This window comes from Amblyomma mixtum, chromosome 6 (assembly GCF_055824585.1).
Source record: "Amblyomma mixtum isolate Tamu chromosome 6, ASM5582458v1, whole genome shotgun sequence".
NCBI classification, from domain to species: Eukaryota; Metazoa; Arthropoda; class Arachnida; order Ixodida; family Ixodidae; genus Amblyomma; species Amblyomma mixtum.
Genome location: NC_143017.1, coordinates 53867171 through 53887672, shown reverse-complemented (window position 1 = coordinate 53887672; position 20502 = coordinate 53867171). Strand labels below are relative to the sequence as shown.

The 20502-nt window shown below is 42.8% G+C and overlaps 1 protein-coding gene across 1 annotated transcript; it reads left to right on the top strand.

The window, feature by feature from the left end:
• The first annotated feature begins 312 nt into the window (after window positions 1–312).
• Window positions 313–17206, top strand: LOC149339154 (uncharacterized). The gene is made up of 4 exons (XM_089550409.1): window positions 313–427; window positions 4948–5087; window positions 13397–13600; window positions 15332–17206. The coding sequence occupies exons 1-4, from the start codon at window positions 400–402 to the stop codon at window positions 15455–15457; spliced, it is 498 nt and encodes a 165-aa protein (XP_089406535.1). The 5' UTR covers window positions 313–399; the 3' UTR covers window positions 15458–17206.
• The last annotated feature ends 3296 nt before the right edge of the window (window positions 17207–20502 follow it).

Sequence of the window (20502 nt, the reverse complement as noted above, 5' to 3'; positions counted from 1 at the left end):
CAGTGGGATAAGTACACATATGCTACAACTGTAATGACAAGGAGCATACAGGAGATAGAGTATGAAAATATTATTGGGTTAGGCTCTTGAAAATGAAATAAAAATGAACAACCTTCATCACAGCACGACGACGAGAGTATGTTGAGGCTGAAAAAAGTAATTAAAAACCAAATTGCGACGCAAAGACAAAGTGCGCTCTATTTTCATAAACTTGTAGGTGTCTTGCTGTCACACATTTTTAGCGTGCTAACTGAACAGAATATGAACCGGAGAGCCACAGTGACTAATTTGCTTTGCAACTTTATGTGTGCTTTCTTTGCGGTTGACACAGTTTGACAGCGACACCCTTCCATCTGCTGCTAGCGATTCTGATCCTACAAGCCCCCCCGTTCTGGCAACATGCAGTCTGCTAGTGGTGCTGGGAGCCGTAAGTAATCTCTTCCCGTTATGGTATGTTAATTGAGACAAATTACGCACACATTTAATGCCATTTCCTCATACATGTTCTCAGCTATGCAAGTATGTGCTGTTCTGTGTAGATCCTGAAGCTTTGTGCAACAAAGTGTTTGTGTGCTAATCGTCACTCATGTGCACGTCCAGAATGCATCTTCTGCAGACAGTAAATCATGGGGCAAACTGTGAACAGTTTTTTATTTCCATACTAGCTGCATGTGTGTTGGTATTTGTTATATTATTGAGTAATTACAGTAAGTGAGCATTCCTTCTCTAGTACAAGTAACAAGTAAGATTTGGATAATAGATAGTCTGGTTGCACAATGTCCACTTGATTTGAACATTGCAAGGAGCTCTGAAGCACCAGTGATTGTGCCATTATAGCCCGAGAGACAAGGAGTGGCAGTACAAGAGCAGCAAAAGAACTGAATTTAGCCCATATATGCTGAAACTTTAAAAAAGTTGAAAAAAATTCATATATTTTTGATATAAAATATTTGTTTCTTTTCACAATTCAAAATTATCTTTCTATTAGTAGAAATATTTCTCTCAACACCAGTTTTTCAGCTGTCCTACAACAGGCAGATTTGCTGCCTGTTACGTGTGGGGAAAGTCCATAAACATTTGACATCGACTTTAAAATCACATTTCTCATCATGCGTGGCAGTTTCAACATGAAAATGCGAAAAATTATTTGTTTTCCTTGCAGAATTTTCAGTGTAGTTGATGGGGTCGAATTTCAAGAACGACGTTCAGAGAAGACTGGTGGGTCTTTCTGTACGCACACAATGCACAAAACTGAATGTACACAACACAACTTGTGCACAGGAAAAGTTTGGACCGTCGTGAGCCTATGTTAGCAGGCGCTGGGTTTCGCACAATAAATTTTCGCAGTTGCTCCGCAGAAAAGCAGTACCCTACGTAGAGGACGTTAGGCATATATGGGTTAACCATTTATCATTATGGGGCCAGTGACAACAAAGGTATCATACTTCAAAGTGTGAGGCCAGTTAGGAAAAAAAGCTTGAGGGGACACTTAAGCTGTGCCTTAAGAGTATGACATGATAACATTAATAGATCCTGTCAGCGGCCTGAGGTCCTCTCTTCCCATATCACTTCGCCTATACTCCGTTTCATACATAGCAGGCAATGCTGCCAAAGCTAGCGCGCCTGTTCGCAAAGGCTAAGTCCGCACGCAAAAAGTAGTTTGCCATACAACCAAAGCGAACACAAACATATTTCGTAGCGACAAATCTCAAGTGCCATGACTGTCACCTCCTGGACTTCGTTTTCCCTCTTGCCACATTTTCGTCCTGCGACTCGTCGAGATTTCGAGAAGCAAAAAGTACACGTGGCGGTATGATACGCGGTTGGTAGGGCGAATCGCTTCTACTAAATCCCCGCCGAAAAAGTAGTTCACATTCCGTGAAAATTATGGCCAGAGAGCCCGAACACTGAGCACCTCACAGATTCGATCGTCATTTTCAGTGCTACTGCATCGTTTTATACCGCTCTTTGTATTCGTCCAAACAATGATCGGAGTTTCGAGAAGAACGAATGATACGTGGCGGAGTAATATAGTTTCGCGGACGCACTACTTCAGCAACCTCTGCAGCGTTGCCTGCTATGTATGAAATGGAGTATAGGTTCTGGCTACATGCCCATATATGCATGTTTGGGCATTCTCTACTTTACATTCGTAGACCACGGGGGGAGTCCTCATACCCCTCCTGGCGCAGTGGTGCAGCGGTTAAGTGATGGGCCTCTGCCCTGCAAGTGACTGTTTCAAACGCAGCCACCGGTGGTGCTTGTGAGACCCAGGCTGCTCTTCCTGAGCAACCACTCGCAACCAGTGATTAATTTAACTGCCATCTAAAACAGTGAACAGTTTGCTCACATTCCGGTGGGCAGGTTGTGATGACTTCGCAAGGTCACGTAACCTCGGTGACAATGTGGGCCGGCTGCTTTTTCACTCGCTACACCTCCAACAACGGTGACATTGACAATGCCAGATTTTCTTCACAATGGGGAGTGGGGAGCCTTAAAGGTGCACTGAAGAGGAATCTGGACTCGTACTTTTGCCACGGGAACTCGATCTACACGTTCAGAGCATTCTCAGAAACTTTGAATTATTGCCCTGTGCGGCCGACTTCCCTAATTTAAATCGGAATAACCTCGTGCTCCTGCCTTTTTTTTTAATTCCCTGCAAACGGTGGGAGGAGTCGACCAACCTTTCACCCAGTCCCGTGGCGGCTTGCCGCTCTGCCATCGGCGGAGTGATACGTAGTGATCTGTGAAAGCAAGAGTCCATGCGTATTTTTATTTCCTTGGGCCTAATTTGCAGCTATGTAGTCTCTGACTAGACCTATTTATTCACGGCAACCTGAAAGAAACAAAATAAAAGCGAAAGCAAAGTCGCCACGCGACTGCCTGAAAGGCACTCCATGCATTGGTCAACTCCTGCCACCGTATGCGGGGAATGAAGAAAAATAAGGCAGGAGTCGGACGTTAATCCAATTTAATTAGGGAAATCAGCCACACAGGGCTATAAATCAAAGTTTCTAAAATTACTGGGAGCGTGTAGATCGAGTTCCATGGCAAAAAGACGAGTTAAGATTCCTCATCAGTTCACCTTTAATGCTATTGTGTTAAAATACAGCGTCATGGTTTGGTGCTGTTGATGCTGCCATTGTATTGCCAGCACTCAAGAAGCTTACCTAAGTTGATCTGCGCCCCACTTTGCGAGATGCTCCAAACACTAGGGGGAATACTGGAGAAAATGCGACCTATCCAATGCACTGTGGTGTGCAGCTCATGAGCCAGTTTCCAGTGGTTTGGGGGAACACCCATGTAGCCTGAGGTTAGGACAGCATAGTGGCTTCACGAGTGGGAGGTCTTCACATCTTGCCATTCATTGCTAAGAAGCATTTTTGCGCTAAAAACAGTGGGCCAGTCTGCCTCAGACAGCCTTATGTCTCTTTTTCAGAGAGGTAATTTCGATTATTTGTCCTTTGGTAGCTTATAAAGTGGCTCATTTATAACAGATGTTATGATTTTTATTGTGTCACTCTGTGAAAAGAAATGTAGTAAGGGAAGGGTTGACAAGTCATGCTTTTTGTAATTTTGTTTGCTATGCAACTTCCAAATATGACCCAACACTGGGTTACATATTGTACCTGAAAACAAAATACAAGCTTACTCAACCGAGTGAATTTCTCAATCAGGTTGGCAAACAAAAAAGCAACCAATCAGTGCAACCGTTCATTTTGATAGTACATGTATGCATTGTGGCACTGAAAGGCAGAGCTTCTGAGCAGGCATTTTTTATATGGGAAAGGTCTTATGGTATCACAAACCAAAAGACCTCATTGGCAAGATACGAATGGCTGCATGCCACATATTGAAGTAGTGTAGTCAAGGCGAGAAATGATGGGGGTTTCACTGAGTCGAAATAGCCTTGAAACACATAGACACACACCTTAAATGGGAATTCTTACAGGTTTTTTTACAGTCCCATGAAATTTGTGTGACCGTAAAAAGACCTTTAGGCTCCCATTTAAGGGTAGCCAATGCGTATTACTAGTGGCCATAGCAGTGTGCTTGGGGGCAGTTACAGTACACCACTGAATAAGAGCATGGCTCTCAGTTACCTTTTTTTAATACAGGATTGCTTACTGCTATATTAGTCGAAGGCAAACAAGAAATCTATCGCTGCTACTACAGCGGCAATAAAAAGGTAGCTAAATGCTCCATGCCGGCAAGTGTGATTTGAAGGTTTTATGCAAGCCTGGAAATGAGCTGGCATGTGTGGCGTTCTTGTGGCGTTTTTGTGGCATGTGTGGCGTTTTGTCAACAAATGTCCCCCTCTCAAGAATTTCTGGGGAGAAACTTGAGTAAAGCAAATGGTCAACTTGAAACTATAAATAATGAAAAAAAAAAAAAAACGATGTTCCCCTCTCAAGAATTTCTGGGGAGAAACCTGAGTAAAGCAAATGGTCAACTTGAAACTATAAATAAACGTCACAAGCCATCGTCACATGTCCTAACGCTCGCATAAACGAGAATATGAAATTTGTATTGCTTGTTATATAGCAGCATGTTACCTTACTGCCGTTGCTTGCAAGCTTGTATTGAGGGTAAAATTGTAGGCCTAATATCTCTTCACTTTCAAGTTGCCATTAATTGCATAGTTGTCGGCAATTTTTTTTGCTGTGGCAGCCAAACGGTAGATGTCCAATCTCTTAAACCTGTAGTAGAGCATGGCAAGCCACATTGAATCATTGATGTGATCACAAAAGCCTGCTATTGCTGGGTTTGAGGATATTAGTGCATATAAAATTTAGCGTCTCCGAACACCTGTCAGTGTGATGATTGCCCTAGCATTGTGCTGCACTTGCTAAAGCTTTTAAGATGCCTATTGACCCTAAGGGGTGCTGGGTGTTTGGTTCTGAGGTGTCGACACTAATAAATTGTTTGTCCTGGCTCCTGCTGCAGGAAATCCAAGAATGGGACGTGCGCAGGGAACCCCACTCCCACAAAGGGCTGTGGAGGATGGAGTCCACCGGGTTTGGCCCGCTTCGCTTGCTGAAGCGAGGCACGCAGCGGAGCTCCAGATTTTGCAGGAAAGCCAAAATGTAAATGTCCATGGCTGTTGCAAGACACGTCTATCAAATCTGTGATTTCACAGCGATGCTTTTTTGGTGAAAACCTGAGGTTTTTCAATTGAGTAAGAATAGAGGGATTGGATATGCAAGAGTAAACACCAATATTTTTTTTCTCTTAAGGTATTCTATTTATTTTATGACATACTGCACGCGGTGAGGCCCAAGCAGGAGTGGATACAGAAACAGACCACAAGTTGAGCAATAATACCAAAGTGCAAACAGAACACGAACAGCAGGAAATTACATGGAAAGGCAAAAAAGAACTAACAAAACAACCTTACAATCGTCACTTATCAGGTCAGGAGACTGTACACACAAAGCTGGTAAGCTGTTCCAGTCATCGATGGTTAGCGGAAAGAAAGAGTGCTGAAATAAGTTAGTCTTTGCAAAGTATGGGGTCTGAGAAAGAGCGTGGGAGTGTCGGGTTTGTCTGGTGTTCTGTAGATTAAGATATGGCGAAAAATTTATTCCAAGTTTATGGTTAAATAACAAAAATTAGAATTTCAACCGAACAAACTTGCGCCGGGACTGAAGGGTCGGTATTAAATTTGACTGCATTAATGCAGAGACAGAAGCAGTTCAATTGTATTGTGGAAACATGAATTGCACAGCTTTCCTTTGGATCCGCTCAAGCGTTTTTATGTTAGTGACAGTATACGGGTCCCATACAATGCACGCATATTCCAATTTAGTCCTTATTTATGGTGCACGTTAGCATATGATTGTTATAGTGCTTCCAATGAAAAGAAACATCAGTGATATTCCACGCTCTATATATCTTGCACATGCGTGTAACAAAATGCACTACAGGCACTTGCGGCAAAGTGGGTGTGCGTATCCGAACTGAAATGGCTCACCTTTACCTAAAAACTGATGTAAATGCACAAAAATGTTCCTAAATGAAAACAAAACAAATCACGCATGACCATAATGAAGCAGTAAGACAGGTATGGGAATAATTTATAAAGCATTGCATGAGTGGGACTGAGATGTCAACTAAGATGTAGCATCAAGAACTGTATGCTTGGTGAGTAATTGTAGCGACAGAAAGTATCGTGCTAGAATGCGGCATGCTTCTTGTAAGGTGGTGGTGCATATTGTCAACAGTGATTATCTTAAACTGTGTGAAGTGTTAACTTCTCACACGATCTGACTGCAAGGAAGCTGAGCAAGGAAGGTATGCCACAAAATAAGGTCACTTTCATCCACTGATGCGGCGAAAAAATGGTGGGAAGGCAATGGTTTGGTTTGGTTTGGTTTATTGGAGTTTAACGTCCCATAGCAACTCAGGCTTTGAGGGACGCCGTAGTGAAGGGCTCCGGAAATTTCGACCACCTGGGGTTCTTTAACCTGCCCTGACATCGCACAGTACACGGGCCTCTAGAATTTCGCCTGCATCGAAATTCGGGGAAGACAGTAGATTGTGTACAGTGCAAAGGGATATCAATTTTTTTTCTCAGTGCACAGAAGTATTGCCTCAAATTTGTGTAATGTACGTCCTAACTGAGCGATTTCTCCTAATGTGAGGCTGAATTAATGTCACATTACTTACTGTTTGTTTTTTAATAGGAAGTTGCTGGTGCAGCTTTTAAGGGGCGACACCCCTCTTAGAGCTATTTTTAATTTATGGACAGATTTACATAAAATTTTCACTGTTTGTGCATTTTCATGTTCTGATTCCAAAACTGCAAATCTTTGCCTCCTGCATCTGATAGTTTTAGTTATATCAAGGAAAGTATGTCCTCTGTTTGGAGGAAGCTTGGTTAATAAACATGAGACCTTGTGGAAAAGACTTCTATTTATGAATGACCTAGTGTCACCAAGGAGCGCAGTAAGGCATAAGTAAGCATTCTAGGACGATTTGGACGAAAGTTGCAGCTGGTAAAACTTGACAGAGAAAGAGCTCTTTTTGACGACTTATACAAAGGGTTTATTTTGAAAATTTTCTTAACAAAGCAGTGGTTTAAAGTTAGCATTATTGCACAACCTGTGCATTTGCCTTTCTATTGCAAAAATAATTATAGTAATAGCTGATATAGAACTGGAGATATCGCTCTTCCAAAATTCTGAACGTGTCAAAAGGGGAGTTTTTGTGAAATCAGGAAAAAACGTTTTTGGCATATTTTTGAGGCACCAAGGATGACTAGAAATCTCTGAAGTGAGTTCTGGCTGGCTTCTGATGTCGAAGCACCATTTCCCGTCGACATAATCGTGCTTGTAACAAGGAAATTGCCGGCGAACAAATGGCATGGTCTAGAAGCTGGTATCCCTGAATAGTGCCTTTGCATCGCAACCTCCTTGAAGTTGAGGCACTTGAGTGTCCATCTCGCAACGACGCTGTGATCGCAGTCAGCCCCTAACTAATTCTGCGTGCTGTTTGCTTGTTTTGCATTTATTTCGTCACGGTTTGCAATTCCGCATGTTACAGAATGTCATCATGAGTGTTACTGAGTGGTTGGGAGTGCGAGTAGTCATGATTGTGAATGTGAGTGAGTTGTCGTAAGTGCGAATGAGTGGTTGTGAGTGGGAGTGGACACGAGTGTGAGTGATTGGATGTGAGTGTGAGCGGCCGTGAGTGTGACTGAGCCACATCTCATGGTGCCGAGGTAGGATTGAAACACAAGAGAATTTAGGCAGTGTTCAAACAGTGCTGACATGCTACCCTGTGTTGGGGAATGGTTTTGGAAGAGAAAGGCAGAAGAAAAGGGTGCAGAAAATAATGAATTAAAAAATAATCATTAACAAGATATGGAAAATTGAAGTGAACAAAAGAAAAGTAGAATGTGCTAAAGTTTTAAAGATAGTAGATGGGTCCTAAATCGAGCAAGTGAGCAGACGAAAAGTTGAGTGCACGGCAGATATGCAACAGGAGATATGCAAAAACAGGTATTGAGATGTGGCTATAAATCCAGTATCCTCCAAATGGGCGAAAAGAAATTTCAGTGCATGGCATAGCCGTGCAGGGTAGGCACAGGGATCTGAAGCATGGTTTGTTGTTACTGGCACTTGCACAAGAAACTCCACTGCATATTCATGTCATGCTCGCTCATCTGAGTGAAGTAAACATTTTAACAGAACAGGCAGCAGTGCTTGAACCAAGCCACAGTTGTTACACAGTGGATAGTGTGTGGGTCTCTGTTAGCATGTATACACTCTACATCGCATGCTTAAGTACTAATATTACTTTAGGAACGCAACTGTCCTAGCCGAAGTGCTCTAGGTTCAGTAATCAATAATTGTGTTTAGCAGTGCAGAATTTATTCTGAAACCAGATGAAACAGTCATCTGGTTTATGGAACAATTTCCAGTTGGTTCCAGTTGGAACCACCAGGGTGCCGGTTGGTTCCAACTGGAACCAACTGGAAATTGTTCTATAAACCAGTTGAGCTGGGAAAGATTTTCACCTGGGAGGCCAGTGGAAAGCTGTTTAAGCACTGCATATCTTTCCAGACCAATTTGGTTAAGCTTCACACTGTGCTGAGATTAATAATTCAGGAATTTCTGTACAGTTTTTTTGCTACACGCATTGCAAGTGTAGTCTGGTTAACATGGACCATCCAGACATTAGCACGCAAGGGTTAAAACAAATATTAACAGTTCCGCACTGATTAGAATCTTACGGGAGAATGTAATCATTTGATTTTTTTTCACTGTGCTGCGCTGTTAAAGAACAAAGAGTGATACGAAGGGCACAAAGCCAGAGATGAAAGCATACCAGGGCATGTTTGAGCGTACAGCCATTCTAGCCTGGCAACTGCTGTGTATGACTGGTCTCGGTTGATCAGGCGACACATGACACACTGACATTTTGAAATGCGAAGCCATATTTTTTTAACGTGCTGATGGTTGTGCATTTAGACAACTTTGGGCATGTGTTCTATTGTGTAACAAAAGCAGCTGACATAAGGAAGTCTGAGACACACAACTACTCAATGGTTGAGTAAAGGTGCAGTGTGTAGGAGTTTTTGGAATGCAGTTTTCTAAGCCTCATTTAATTCTACTTACTCAAGTTTTTCAGTTCTAATATAATCTTGGCAGTTGAAGGTTCCCATGTAACAATATATTTTTCAGCCCCTCCAGCTTAGGTAAACTATTCATGAATTGCGAAAACAAAAGAACTTTACTGTGCCTGTATTAACTAAAGTGTACTCAGAGGTGTTGAATGTTTTGAACTAAGCGTGGTAACGAAAGTCTATTTTACACTTCTGATGCATATTTTGAAATCTACGGCAGACTCCAGAGGAGAAAATTTCTGTTAAGACGAGCAAAAGCTCGTCTTAACAGATGTGCCCGTAAAAAAAAATGTGAGCTTGCTAGGTGTACCCATATACAGGGTGCTAGAGCTAAGATGTTCTGCAGTTTCTAAAAAATTCAGGGGGACTTTGGCTCCCTAAAGTGCTGCAAGGCGAAAGCCTTTCCTGGCGCACTGTTTGGCAATGACTGCGAGACTGTATGAGGTATGTAATGTGGTCACCCAAGGACGCCTTACGCCACCTGTCGAAGTGAACGACAACTATTTTTATTAGTTGTTGTCTGCTCCAAAAGGGGGTGTCCCGCATCTGTGGGCGACCTCATTACTTCGAATCCGCGCACTGTGATGTCATAACTACTGCGACCAACCGAAAAGCGTGACACCCCTGCTGACAACCTTCTGTTGGCAACGATGAGGCATTAAAGGCTTTCGCCTGAATACTTGGCTTTTTGAGTTAGCGCTTTTTTCAGCAAAGCATTGTCAGTGGTGTAGCGCATCAGAATAAAGCTAAGATGTGCTATTAAGTATAACAGGCTGCTTAACTATTATTGTGTAGTAAACTTTTTAACTGATATTTTTAGTCTCCTTATTTTTTCAGAGGCGTGTAGCCCATGGTAAGTAATTTCATTATCAGTTTCTATAATCTTGGAAGTGAATTTACTCTCGGCGCTACGGCGCACCATATTTTGGCTATTTCTACAAATTACATGCACTGGAGGGCCTGCTTTGCTTAGAAGCTTTTCAAAAGCGCATGCATTTTGGTAGAGTGTCGGCAAAATTTGTTGGGCCAAAGTGCCAATGGTATCTGCATTTCTGAAATTCAAAAACCTGATATGGATCTTACTTGCAATGGGCTGCAGGCCTCTCAATAAATAAATAAAGTATTTAACCAGCCTGATATAGTTAGCATGTCTTAGCTGTATTCTGATGTGCTACACCGCTGACAACACTGTGCCAAAAAAATGCTCTTCTAACCTAAAAAGCCTATTTTAAAAAATTGCTGAACATCTCAGGTGAAACACCTGATATGTGTTGCATGAAAGCAATGAATAAGATAAGCTTTCAGAGCGAGGATAGTATAATTACGTACAGAGCATACGTTGAACTGTGTACAAAGTGCACTGAAGGATGAAACGTAAAACAAGATCACGTTATCCTACTTGAGAATGACATTGGACTAGTTTTATTTTATCACAGTTTCTTTTTTCGCACTGTATCTTACAGCAGCTATTTTTGCTGTCAGTCCTGCTACAAGCGCTTCTAAGGTGCCGAGCAGACTAGCCATGCATCTCTTTCTTATCTCGGCTCTTCTGCAGCATAGAATTTACCAACTCTATGAGCACGTGTGCCTTTCCTTACACCACAGAAAATGCGTGAGGCTGATGCCCAGGCTATCTCTGCCTTTTCTGCACCAGCAAGAATGCTTCTGCTCAAGAATGCACGCTCACGCAAGGTGACCTCCCCCAGTTTTGGGCAAAGGTTTTCGCGGAAGCCATCTCGTGGGGGGTGCACTTTCTTTGCGTAGAAACATTTTATAAATTTTTTCTTTCATTCACAGAGTCATACAGACACACTGTGAGTGCCATTGAACGAGGTCTTTGTAATTCGAGGTCACTGCTAAAGTTTGTCTTAACTGAATGATAGTCTGAACTGTTTGAAGGGGAGTTTTCAGTTACATTTAGTAATATGGAGAACTTACCAAATGGTTGAGTCGTAGGGGAAACTAACTAAATGGTTTCACATTGTTCAACTTATGAAATAATTAATTTCCATCAGGTTCATCTAACGGGAGTGTACTATAATCTGCTCTTTTCTGTTTCTCTAAGGATGATGTCGTAAGGGACACCAAATTGCAGGAATGTGCCTTCATATGTTTCATGTTTTTTTTTTCTTAAAACTAAACTTCTGTATTATATATGACCTGTGGGAATTGAGCTTTGTCTCATGATCTAACACAATTTGACAGCACTCATAAAGGCATACAAAAAATAAATGACCCCATGGCAGTCAAAAATATGCACGAAAGATACTGGTGTTTATAGTGGACGTACGTCTTGGGATAAATGTTTACTAAAATGCTGGATAGAGTGAACAATGCAGGTTTCCTTGCTGTGCTGTGCATTGCTTGTTTTGAGGTGAAACACCAACAAGCTCATATGTCTGCACTGATGTCTGTTTGGGCGAGTAGCATATAGACAGAAATAAAAATGTACACTTTAAAAGGACAGCAATGCTGCTGGACAGTATTGTTTCTGAAAAATGTTTGCCATTATAGCACCAAAGTTAACGCTTGTGTAAGCATAAAATTTTGTGCTAAATACTGTTCATGTGATGGCTTCTGTAGATATATTGAATGGTTATGCAGTCGAACTTGCTTATAAAGGCCGCAGTTATAACAAACGCTCGCTTATTACGAATGAGGATGGAGCTACTGTCACAAACGCTGAAGTGGCAGTTATATTACACCCTAATTCAATCACATCATTATTGTTTACTTGTTTGGGGATCTACAACGAAAACTAACCTCACGAGGCTGATAACATTACAGAAAAAAGCAATACGATATGTCGAAAACCTTGCATACAATGATCATACAGGTTTGTACTTCTCTAAGCATTCTATTCTAAAAGTCAATGAATTATTTGAGTTGAAACTGCTTTCTTATGTGTTTAACGATTTCAAACATCATCCCACTAAATATGTTCAATTAAACTCTAGTAGTGACGCGCCTTATAAATTAAGGCACGTCAGTTACAGAGTACCATTCGTAAGGACTAACTATGGAACCGAAATGCTTTCATATTTAATGCCCAGTCTTCTAAATAAACATACACAGGCCATAGAAATTATTCAGAAATCTGTTTCCCAAAAGTCATTCAATAGAAATGCTAAAGCTTACCTCCTTTCTCACCCGAATGATTAAAATTCTTGATGTCCGTGTTTTTCCGTCAACTCTTTGAATTCTCGTGTTTTTCTTGTTGTGATGTGTCTTGTAAATATTTACTTTAATTATGTCATTGCAAAAGTATGCACCTTCCTCCTACTTTTACCTTGTATAATTATGTGTTGTTTTTTGTAATGAGAGTGTATGAAGCTCTTGCTTCTGTTGCCGCTTGTCGTGAGCATTGTGTCGGGTGCTTGGGCCCCGTCAGGCAGAGTGCATCTGCCTTTTGCCCCTGCATCCGAGACCTTGTTGTCTAAATAAAGATCTATCTATCTATAAAATGTGTATAAGGGCGATGGCACTGCGTTTGATAAAACGAACGACCATGGCCACACCACTCTGTTATAATGAACAAGGCTGGAAACACACTCTCACTGTCGATAAATGCACGCTTCTCGCCAGCACAGCGACTGGAAAGTGTCTCCCAGCTGCCATGTCCCCCCCCCCCCCCAGCAACTAAAATGCCGACGCCCCCCCCCCCCCCCCCCCGATATTCCACTTTAACTGAGGAAGACGACCGTGATGGTGAAACAATGAACGATAATCTCACAGCTATCATTACAGAGTGCTGTGCACAGAAGTAGGCGGTAGGATATGGTTCGACAGGATACCGGCAAGCTATCTAAGGAGACGAAAGATCTGATTAAGAAACGCCCAAACCATAAGGACGTCTAATTCCATAGACAGAATAGAACTAGTAGAGCTATCAAAGTTAATAATTAAGCGCAAGGTAGCCGACATAATGAGGTCTAACATGGAGAAAATCAAGCATGCTCTAAAGAACTGAGGCAGCCTAAAAACATTGAAGAGGAAATTAGGCATAGGTAAAAACCACATGTATACGTTAAGAGAGAAAGAGGGCAATGTCATTAGTAATATAGATAAGATAGTTTAAATAACCGAAGAGTTCGGCGCAAATCTATACAGTAGCCAATGCAATCAGAACGTTACTAAGAGAGGCAGTAGAGCACAGCAATGGGACATCCCGCCAGTTACGAAAGAGGAAGTAAAGAAAGCCTTAGGAGCATTGAAAAGGGGGATTGGATTGGATTGGATTGGAGCAAACTTTATTTGTGCCTGCAGTTGGGCGCTCGCGCACCCCGACGAGGGCCTACGTCGTCTACGAGGCTGCCGTTACTCGGCGCGGGTCTCCGCTCGCCGTTGCCGGCTCGCTGGGTCCCTGCCTTTCGAGCGCCCCGAGGACCTGCTGGACGGCCCATAGCTGTTGTTGGTCATGGTCGTTGCTCTTCGCGGCTGTCTCCAGCCGCGGCGGCTGGTGAGGACCAGGTAACAGCAGATTTGTTGAAGGACGGAGGAGAGATTGTGCTGGAAAAACTATCCACCCTGTATACGCAATCAATGCCTTGTGACCTCGAGCGTACCAGAAGCTTAGAAGCATACCTTAGACTTCAACCAACCAAATGATCAGGCAGGCTTTCGTAAAGAATACTCGACAATAGACCATATTCACACTATCAATCAGGTGATAGAGAAATGCACAGAATATAACCGACCCCTATATATAGCCTTCATTGATTACCAGAAAGCGCCTCACTCAGTGGAAACCTCAGCTGTCATGCAGGTGGTGTGCAATCAGGGTGTAGAAAAGTGTTATGTGAAAATATTGGAAGATATCTGTGATGACTGCACAGCTACCATAGTCCTCCATAAAGTCAGAAATAAAATTCCAGTAAGGAAGGATGTCACGCAGGGAGACACGATCTCGCCCATGCTATTCGCCGCCTGTTTACAGGAGGTATTCCGAGGCCTGGACTGGGAACAGTTGGAGGTAAGAGTTAATGGAGAACACCTAAGTAATATGTGATTCGCTAATGACATTGCCTTGCTAAGTCACTCAGGACATGAACTGCAAAGCATGATCAATGAGCTAGACAGGCAGAGCAGAACAGTGGGTCTAAAAATTAACATACAGAAAACCAAAGTAATGTTCAACAGTCTAGCAAGGGAACAGCAGTTCGCATTTGGTAGCGAGGTGCTGGAAGCAGTAAGGGAATACATCTGCTTACGGCAGGTAGCGGCCGCTGATCCAGATCATGAGGGGGAAATAACTTGAAAAATAAGAATGGGGTGGAGCACATATGGCAGGCTCTCTGAGATCATGAATGGTAGTTTACCATTATCCCTCAAGAGAAAAGTATACAACAGCTGTATCTCTCCAGCGCTCACCTATGAGTTAGAAACGTGGAGGCTAACGAAGAGGGTTCAGCTTAAATTAAGGACAACACCGCGAGCTATGGAAAGAAAGATGATATATGTAACGTTACGAGATCAGAAGCGGGCGGAGTGGGTGCTTCCACGTGCAGGCAGCATGCGGACGGTAGACATAAGTTCTGCACAAGCATGCGCTGCGGTAGCCTAGGCGCTGCACCCTTACAACTTTATTGAAGATCGAAGAGGGGGATGTTGAATTACTACCAGTTGCGGTGAATATCCCAAATACTATCGGTATTATCGCATTCCTAAAGTGACTTCTCTGCTTTTTAAGCTCTGCTGCCTGGAGAGCTTAAAAAGCGGCTTGATAGGATCTGCTGTGTACACAGCGGAATTTTAAGGATATAAACGCCATTTATGTGAGACTGTTTCTTCTTTTTTTTTTGCTAGGGAAAATTCATTTACTACAAACTTCGGACACAACGAACGCACCCCACGCGACTGTCAGGTTTGTTGCAAGTGGGTTCGACTGTAATTACTGCAATGTGACCATAAGAATTATAAGACTCATTTTTATGCGCAGAAACCAAACAAAAATGCAGTACACACAAGGCACTGAAATAAATAGATCCAATAAGGAACACTCTGTAGGCAAACGTAACACAAATGCAATAGCTGTATTTACATTGGTAGTGCAGTACGCAGTTTCGGTGATGACTTTGCAAACACTGTACAGCTGAATGTTGTGAATGTTTAGAATACTGAGTTGCGAATAATAAGCCTTCAAGCACAGCATCCAGCCATGTGTATGCTGCTATTGAGGGCATCAATATTTTATTATTGCAGCACATTGAGGAGCTTAGGGGAATTCGGCAGGCACTGGAGAGGACAGCTGCGGCCGTTGAACGGCTGGTGCAGGTAGCGACGGAACGACTTGGTACACCCCAGGGCCACACCACCAGCGAGCCATAGGACGAAGACAACTGACAAAATAAAATCGCAACTGGTCTAACTGGTTTAAGGAACAATTTCCCAGTTGATTCCAGTTGGATACCAGTGTGATGCAACTGGAATTCAGCTGGGAGCCAACTGGATACAACTGGAATCAACTGGGAAATTGTTCCTTAAGCCACTTTGACCAGTTACGATTTTCGCCTGAGCTAGCTGAAAAAGACAAAGAGCCTTCGTAAAGACAATTTCCGCAATGTTGACAAGCTAGCCAGTGCTATATTTTCTGTATTTATTTTGTGTTTTGTAGCATTTATTTATGTTCAAAATTGACGAAGCATATATATGCTAAATAGTGATATTTTTTTGTGTGCTTCGTGGTTGTTTCTTGTGTTTATGTAATGTTCTATTCATGTGTACTTATTTATTGTTAATTTTATTGTGTTTTGTAGCATTTATTTATGTTCAAAATTGACGAAGCATATATATGCTGTATAGTGATATTTTTTAGGTTGCTTCGTGGTTGTTTCTTTTTTATGTAATGTTCTATTCATGTGTACTTATTTATTGTTAATTTTATTGTGTTTTGTAGCATTTATTTATGTTCAAAATTGACGAAGCATATATATGCTGTATAGTGATATTTTTTTGGTTGCTTTGTGGTTATTTCTTGTTTATGTAATGTTCTGTTCATGTGTACTTATTTATTGTTAATTTTATTGTGTTTTGTAGCATTTATTTATGTTCAAAATTGACGAAGCATATATATGCTGTATAGTGATATTTTTTTGTGTGCTTTGTGGTTGTTTCTTTTGTTTATGTAATGTTCTATTCATGTGTACTTATTTATTGTTAATTTCGTGTTTTAAGCACCTGAGAAGCCAACCCTGGGGCAAATGTTTCATTTCATTGTCTGCCATCTTGAGGAGACACCTCTGAGACAAGTGTTTGTTTTATGTTTGTGTTTTTTGAGTGCGAAATACTTTTAGCTCCTGTTCTCGATAAACTCTAGCTGGCATTGTCCGATTGCGAGGCAAATGGTAGGGAGCACAAAGAAAATTTTTACCTCACACTGGCATCATCTTTTTTACATCACTAGAAAATCTTTACATGACATTCAAACTTTTCCAGCATTAATTGTCTGCCACCCTAAGAGATTTGGAAACTAAATTATACAAGCCCCAGAGCACTTCTAAATCAATGTTTTATTGCTCCAAAGTGCTCCAGTCTGTAACTTTTAGTGCTCCAGAGAGCTCTTAAATCAATATTCCTCTGCTTCAAAGGGATCCAAATTGTAGATTTTGCTACTCCAAATTGCACTTTACCAGGTAGCATCACTGAGCGTGAAAGTGACTGTATCACTTTTATTCTATAGTTGAGGGTGCCACTCATCTTGTTTATGTGTGTTGTTGCAGAATGTGTGTTGTCGCATTTTTCTGCTCAGAGATGTGTTTTCAGCTGTACACGCTTTCCAGCATAAGCACCTTTTTTTTTTGTCGCAGTGCTTTCCTAATGACTTGAAGGCGCTCACTGTGGTGTGGTTTAGAGTATGTTTTCTTGGATAACAATAGCACCATATAATAAATTTGCCAAACTTCTTAAAAATGACAGATTTTGAACTCAGCGGCGCCATGCACCGGTTATTCAGCTGGACATAATCTTTGTTGCTGAAGCTGTATTAAAACGAAAAGACTCCTTGACGCCCACTCAGAATGAATGCTATTGCCGCGGAATATTCATTCGTTATTTCCTAAGTTTGTAGCAGGTGAACTAATAAAAACTAATGCTTTAACTCAGGCTTCCGGGTGAATTTTCATACTGTATTTGCGAGTCACCATCGGTCTCATGGAGTTTTGTTGCATGTTTTCATGTCACGTGGTGGATTTTTTCTTGCATACTATTGCATATACGAGGTCTGTTAGAAAGTATCCGACCTTTTGCCAAAAAAAAAAAAACTGGCATAACTGGAGCGTTAGAAACATAATCACCTTCAAAGTAGTCTCCTTGGGACTCCACATACTTCTCCCAGTGGTGCTGCCATTGTTGGAAGTATTCCGAAAAGGCCCCTTTCGGAATGGAGTTTAGCTCAGCTGTCGCTGCAGCCATAATGTCCTCTCTTGTCTGAAATCGCGCTCCTTTCAATGGCCTCTTAATTTTGGGAAACAGCCAGAAGTCACAGGAGGCCATATCAGGAGAGTAAGGAGTCTGTTGGACTACAGCAGTCTGGTTTTTCGCGAAAAAAGTGTGAATTTAGTGCGAGGAATGTGCAGGAGCATTGTCGTGATGGATGCGCCAATTTCCTGTTGACCTCAACTTCGGCCTCTAGCGCCGCACAGCACCACGCAGGCGACGGAGGACATCCCTGTAGTATTCTTTTGGTCAATGTTTACTTTGGTGTGTACGCGTGGTGTGCCACACAGAGGGAGTCAAAGAAAGCAGTCAGCATCACTCTGACATTACTGCGCACTTGGCGGGCCTTCTTTGGTCTTGGTAGGCTTTTCACTTCAGCTGCATAACAGAGCCATTACAGCACTATTAAAGACCGAATGACCTTGAAATGCTAGCAGAGAGGCTTTCTTCTTGTGGTAGAGAAGCTTCCTGCTTGACTTATGTTTTGAATGACCCACTACACGGAGCATTCTAGGAACATTCATTTCGCTGCAGCTGAAAGCTGTGGCCTTAAGACTTTTGACCAATACTGTACGTCTACACTGTGGACATGTGCCCGCAGTGGAGCATTTTGTCACGCGTGGTCTTCTGACACCTGCATCTTCGTTGAAGCCGAGCACAGCGTCCAGGGGTGTTCGTTTTATCCGAAGCTCGCTGCTATGGCCATTATGCACCTCGTAACTGCCACATTGACCTCATTTGTACACGGTGAGCGTTCGTTATAAGTGGGCACAACTCCACGTTGCCATTTGTTTCACTGGTACAACATGACCGGCGTTTACATGAACCCGAAAGAGCCAGGTTGAGTCATGTTGTTGGGTTGAGAACCGCTTACTGTGTTCATGTAAACACCGCTGAGTTGGGTAGGGGAGTTGAGTCCGCAAATTGCACTTAATCCTATTATGCTTGTGGAATGCATTACCTGCAGGGGAGAACAGGAGCAGGAGCCAGTCTAGTACTCGTAGGGTCGTGCCTTGCAGGGTGTGCTGCAAAAGTTGACTCGGTCATATCGAGTTCATGTAAACAGAGTTGTTGAGTTGTGCTGATCTTGCTCAGCTCGATCTCCTGACACGGCTCACCACCATCGGGTTCATGTAAACAATTAAGGCTATGGTAACCCTGGCCCTTCCGCCTTCCGTTAAAAAAAAACTGAGGAATCTCTGCGTCGTTCAGGATTAGTGCAAGCATTGTGTGCACTCCAAATGCTTTAGACACAACAGGGATTGTTGAAGGGTGGCCTCGCTCACGGGATTGTATAGCCCGCGCAAGCGTACTCAGCTCTGGGTTCGAGGTTTTGCTCAACGCTCAGGGGCTGTATAAGGATTTCATTGGTTTATGGAAGCTTGGAGCAGGAAACCGGGAATGACCGCCCCAAATTCTTTTTTAACAGAGCCTTTAAAATGAGTCTGAAGAGCATTAAACAGGAGTCTAGGCAGAGGCTCCGTGCTCAGCACAGAATTTTACCGCACCTACAGGCTTTAAAGGGACACTGAGGAGAGCTCTATTAATATTTTTTTTTATAGCAAAATCCGATAGTTCGGCATTTCATGGCTTTGTTGCCACTTGGCCGGCAGCGAAAGATGCATTTATTTCTAAGAAATTTGGATCCGAAGTTGAAAAAGTTTTTCCCGCCGCTCTGATTCAAACTTGGGATTCTCCTATGATGACACAGGAGTAAGTGACATGAAACATGACGTGCACATGACGTAACGCAGACTTCGTGATTTCTGGCGGCCAGCAGTGCGGCTCCTAGCAGCAGCCGAAAAGAAAGCTACCGCCGGCCGCACGTTGAAGGCATCTATCGGCTATTGCGGCCGTCGCTTCGTTTACGTTTGCACCGGCGGTTTGCAAGCGTTACAATGGATCCCGTTCTCGCAAATAGACACCTTTAGCATACCGTGTACCTTGTTACCGCTAGCGGAATACCGGGAGCCCGCATACCGCTGTGAGCAGGCACTGATTGGTCCCGGCGCTGCAGGAGTGCGCGTAGCTGTCAGGTACGTGGCGCCATCTGGCGACGTCAAGGAGATTTGCGCATGCATTTGCTGCGCCTCAGTGATTCGTGGCATCTCGTGTCCTAGTGTTGCTAGAACTATTGGTTCTAGCAACACTGTTTTGTCCTATGACGCCATGACGCTTGTACTTGCAAGTTTGGCCTGTGGCGGCGATACCTGTATTTTGGTTCTTGCTCTTTTCTACGTTACAAGAGCTTTGTTGTCAGTATGAGTGGCGTTTTTGTAATGAGGAGCTGGTATTCTGTCGATGCAAGTCAACTTCCATTTCTCCTCAGTGTCCCTTTAACTGTCTTTAAGATAAAATTATTGAACATGACTGCTTGACTTAGCTTCTATAACTTACAACTTGCCTTTGCATACTTTTGGAAATATGTAAAGCTACCTGGCAGGTACACCACGACAACGCTCCCAGCCACACTTCCCTGCGCGTACGGGAGTTCCCGGCCAAATGCAACTTGCAGACGCTGCCCCAGCCCCCCCGTATAGTCCTGACCTGGCTCCGGCACACTTTTTCCTGTTCCCGAGAATCAAGAGCACTCTGAAAGGAGTCCATTTTGGTAACAATGAAGCGATCCAAACCGCCATGACAAAGACTCTAAACGAGGCTTTGTCGACACCTTTCAGGATGCGTACACTGCATGGCAGAGTCGCCGGAAAAAATATGTAGATGCCAAAGGGGACTACTTCGAAGAATTTAAACGTTTGTAACAATGCCCTGAATAAATTTTTTTCTACGGGATAAAATTGCATTACTTTCCAGACACACCCTGTATATAGTTTTGGCCACGAGATTTCCATTCTTTAAACTATGCAAAGAACGAAATGGGTATAAAACACAGCGGTTCAAGGGATAATAGCTGAAAAGCCCCCTTTTACCACCAACTG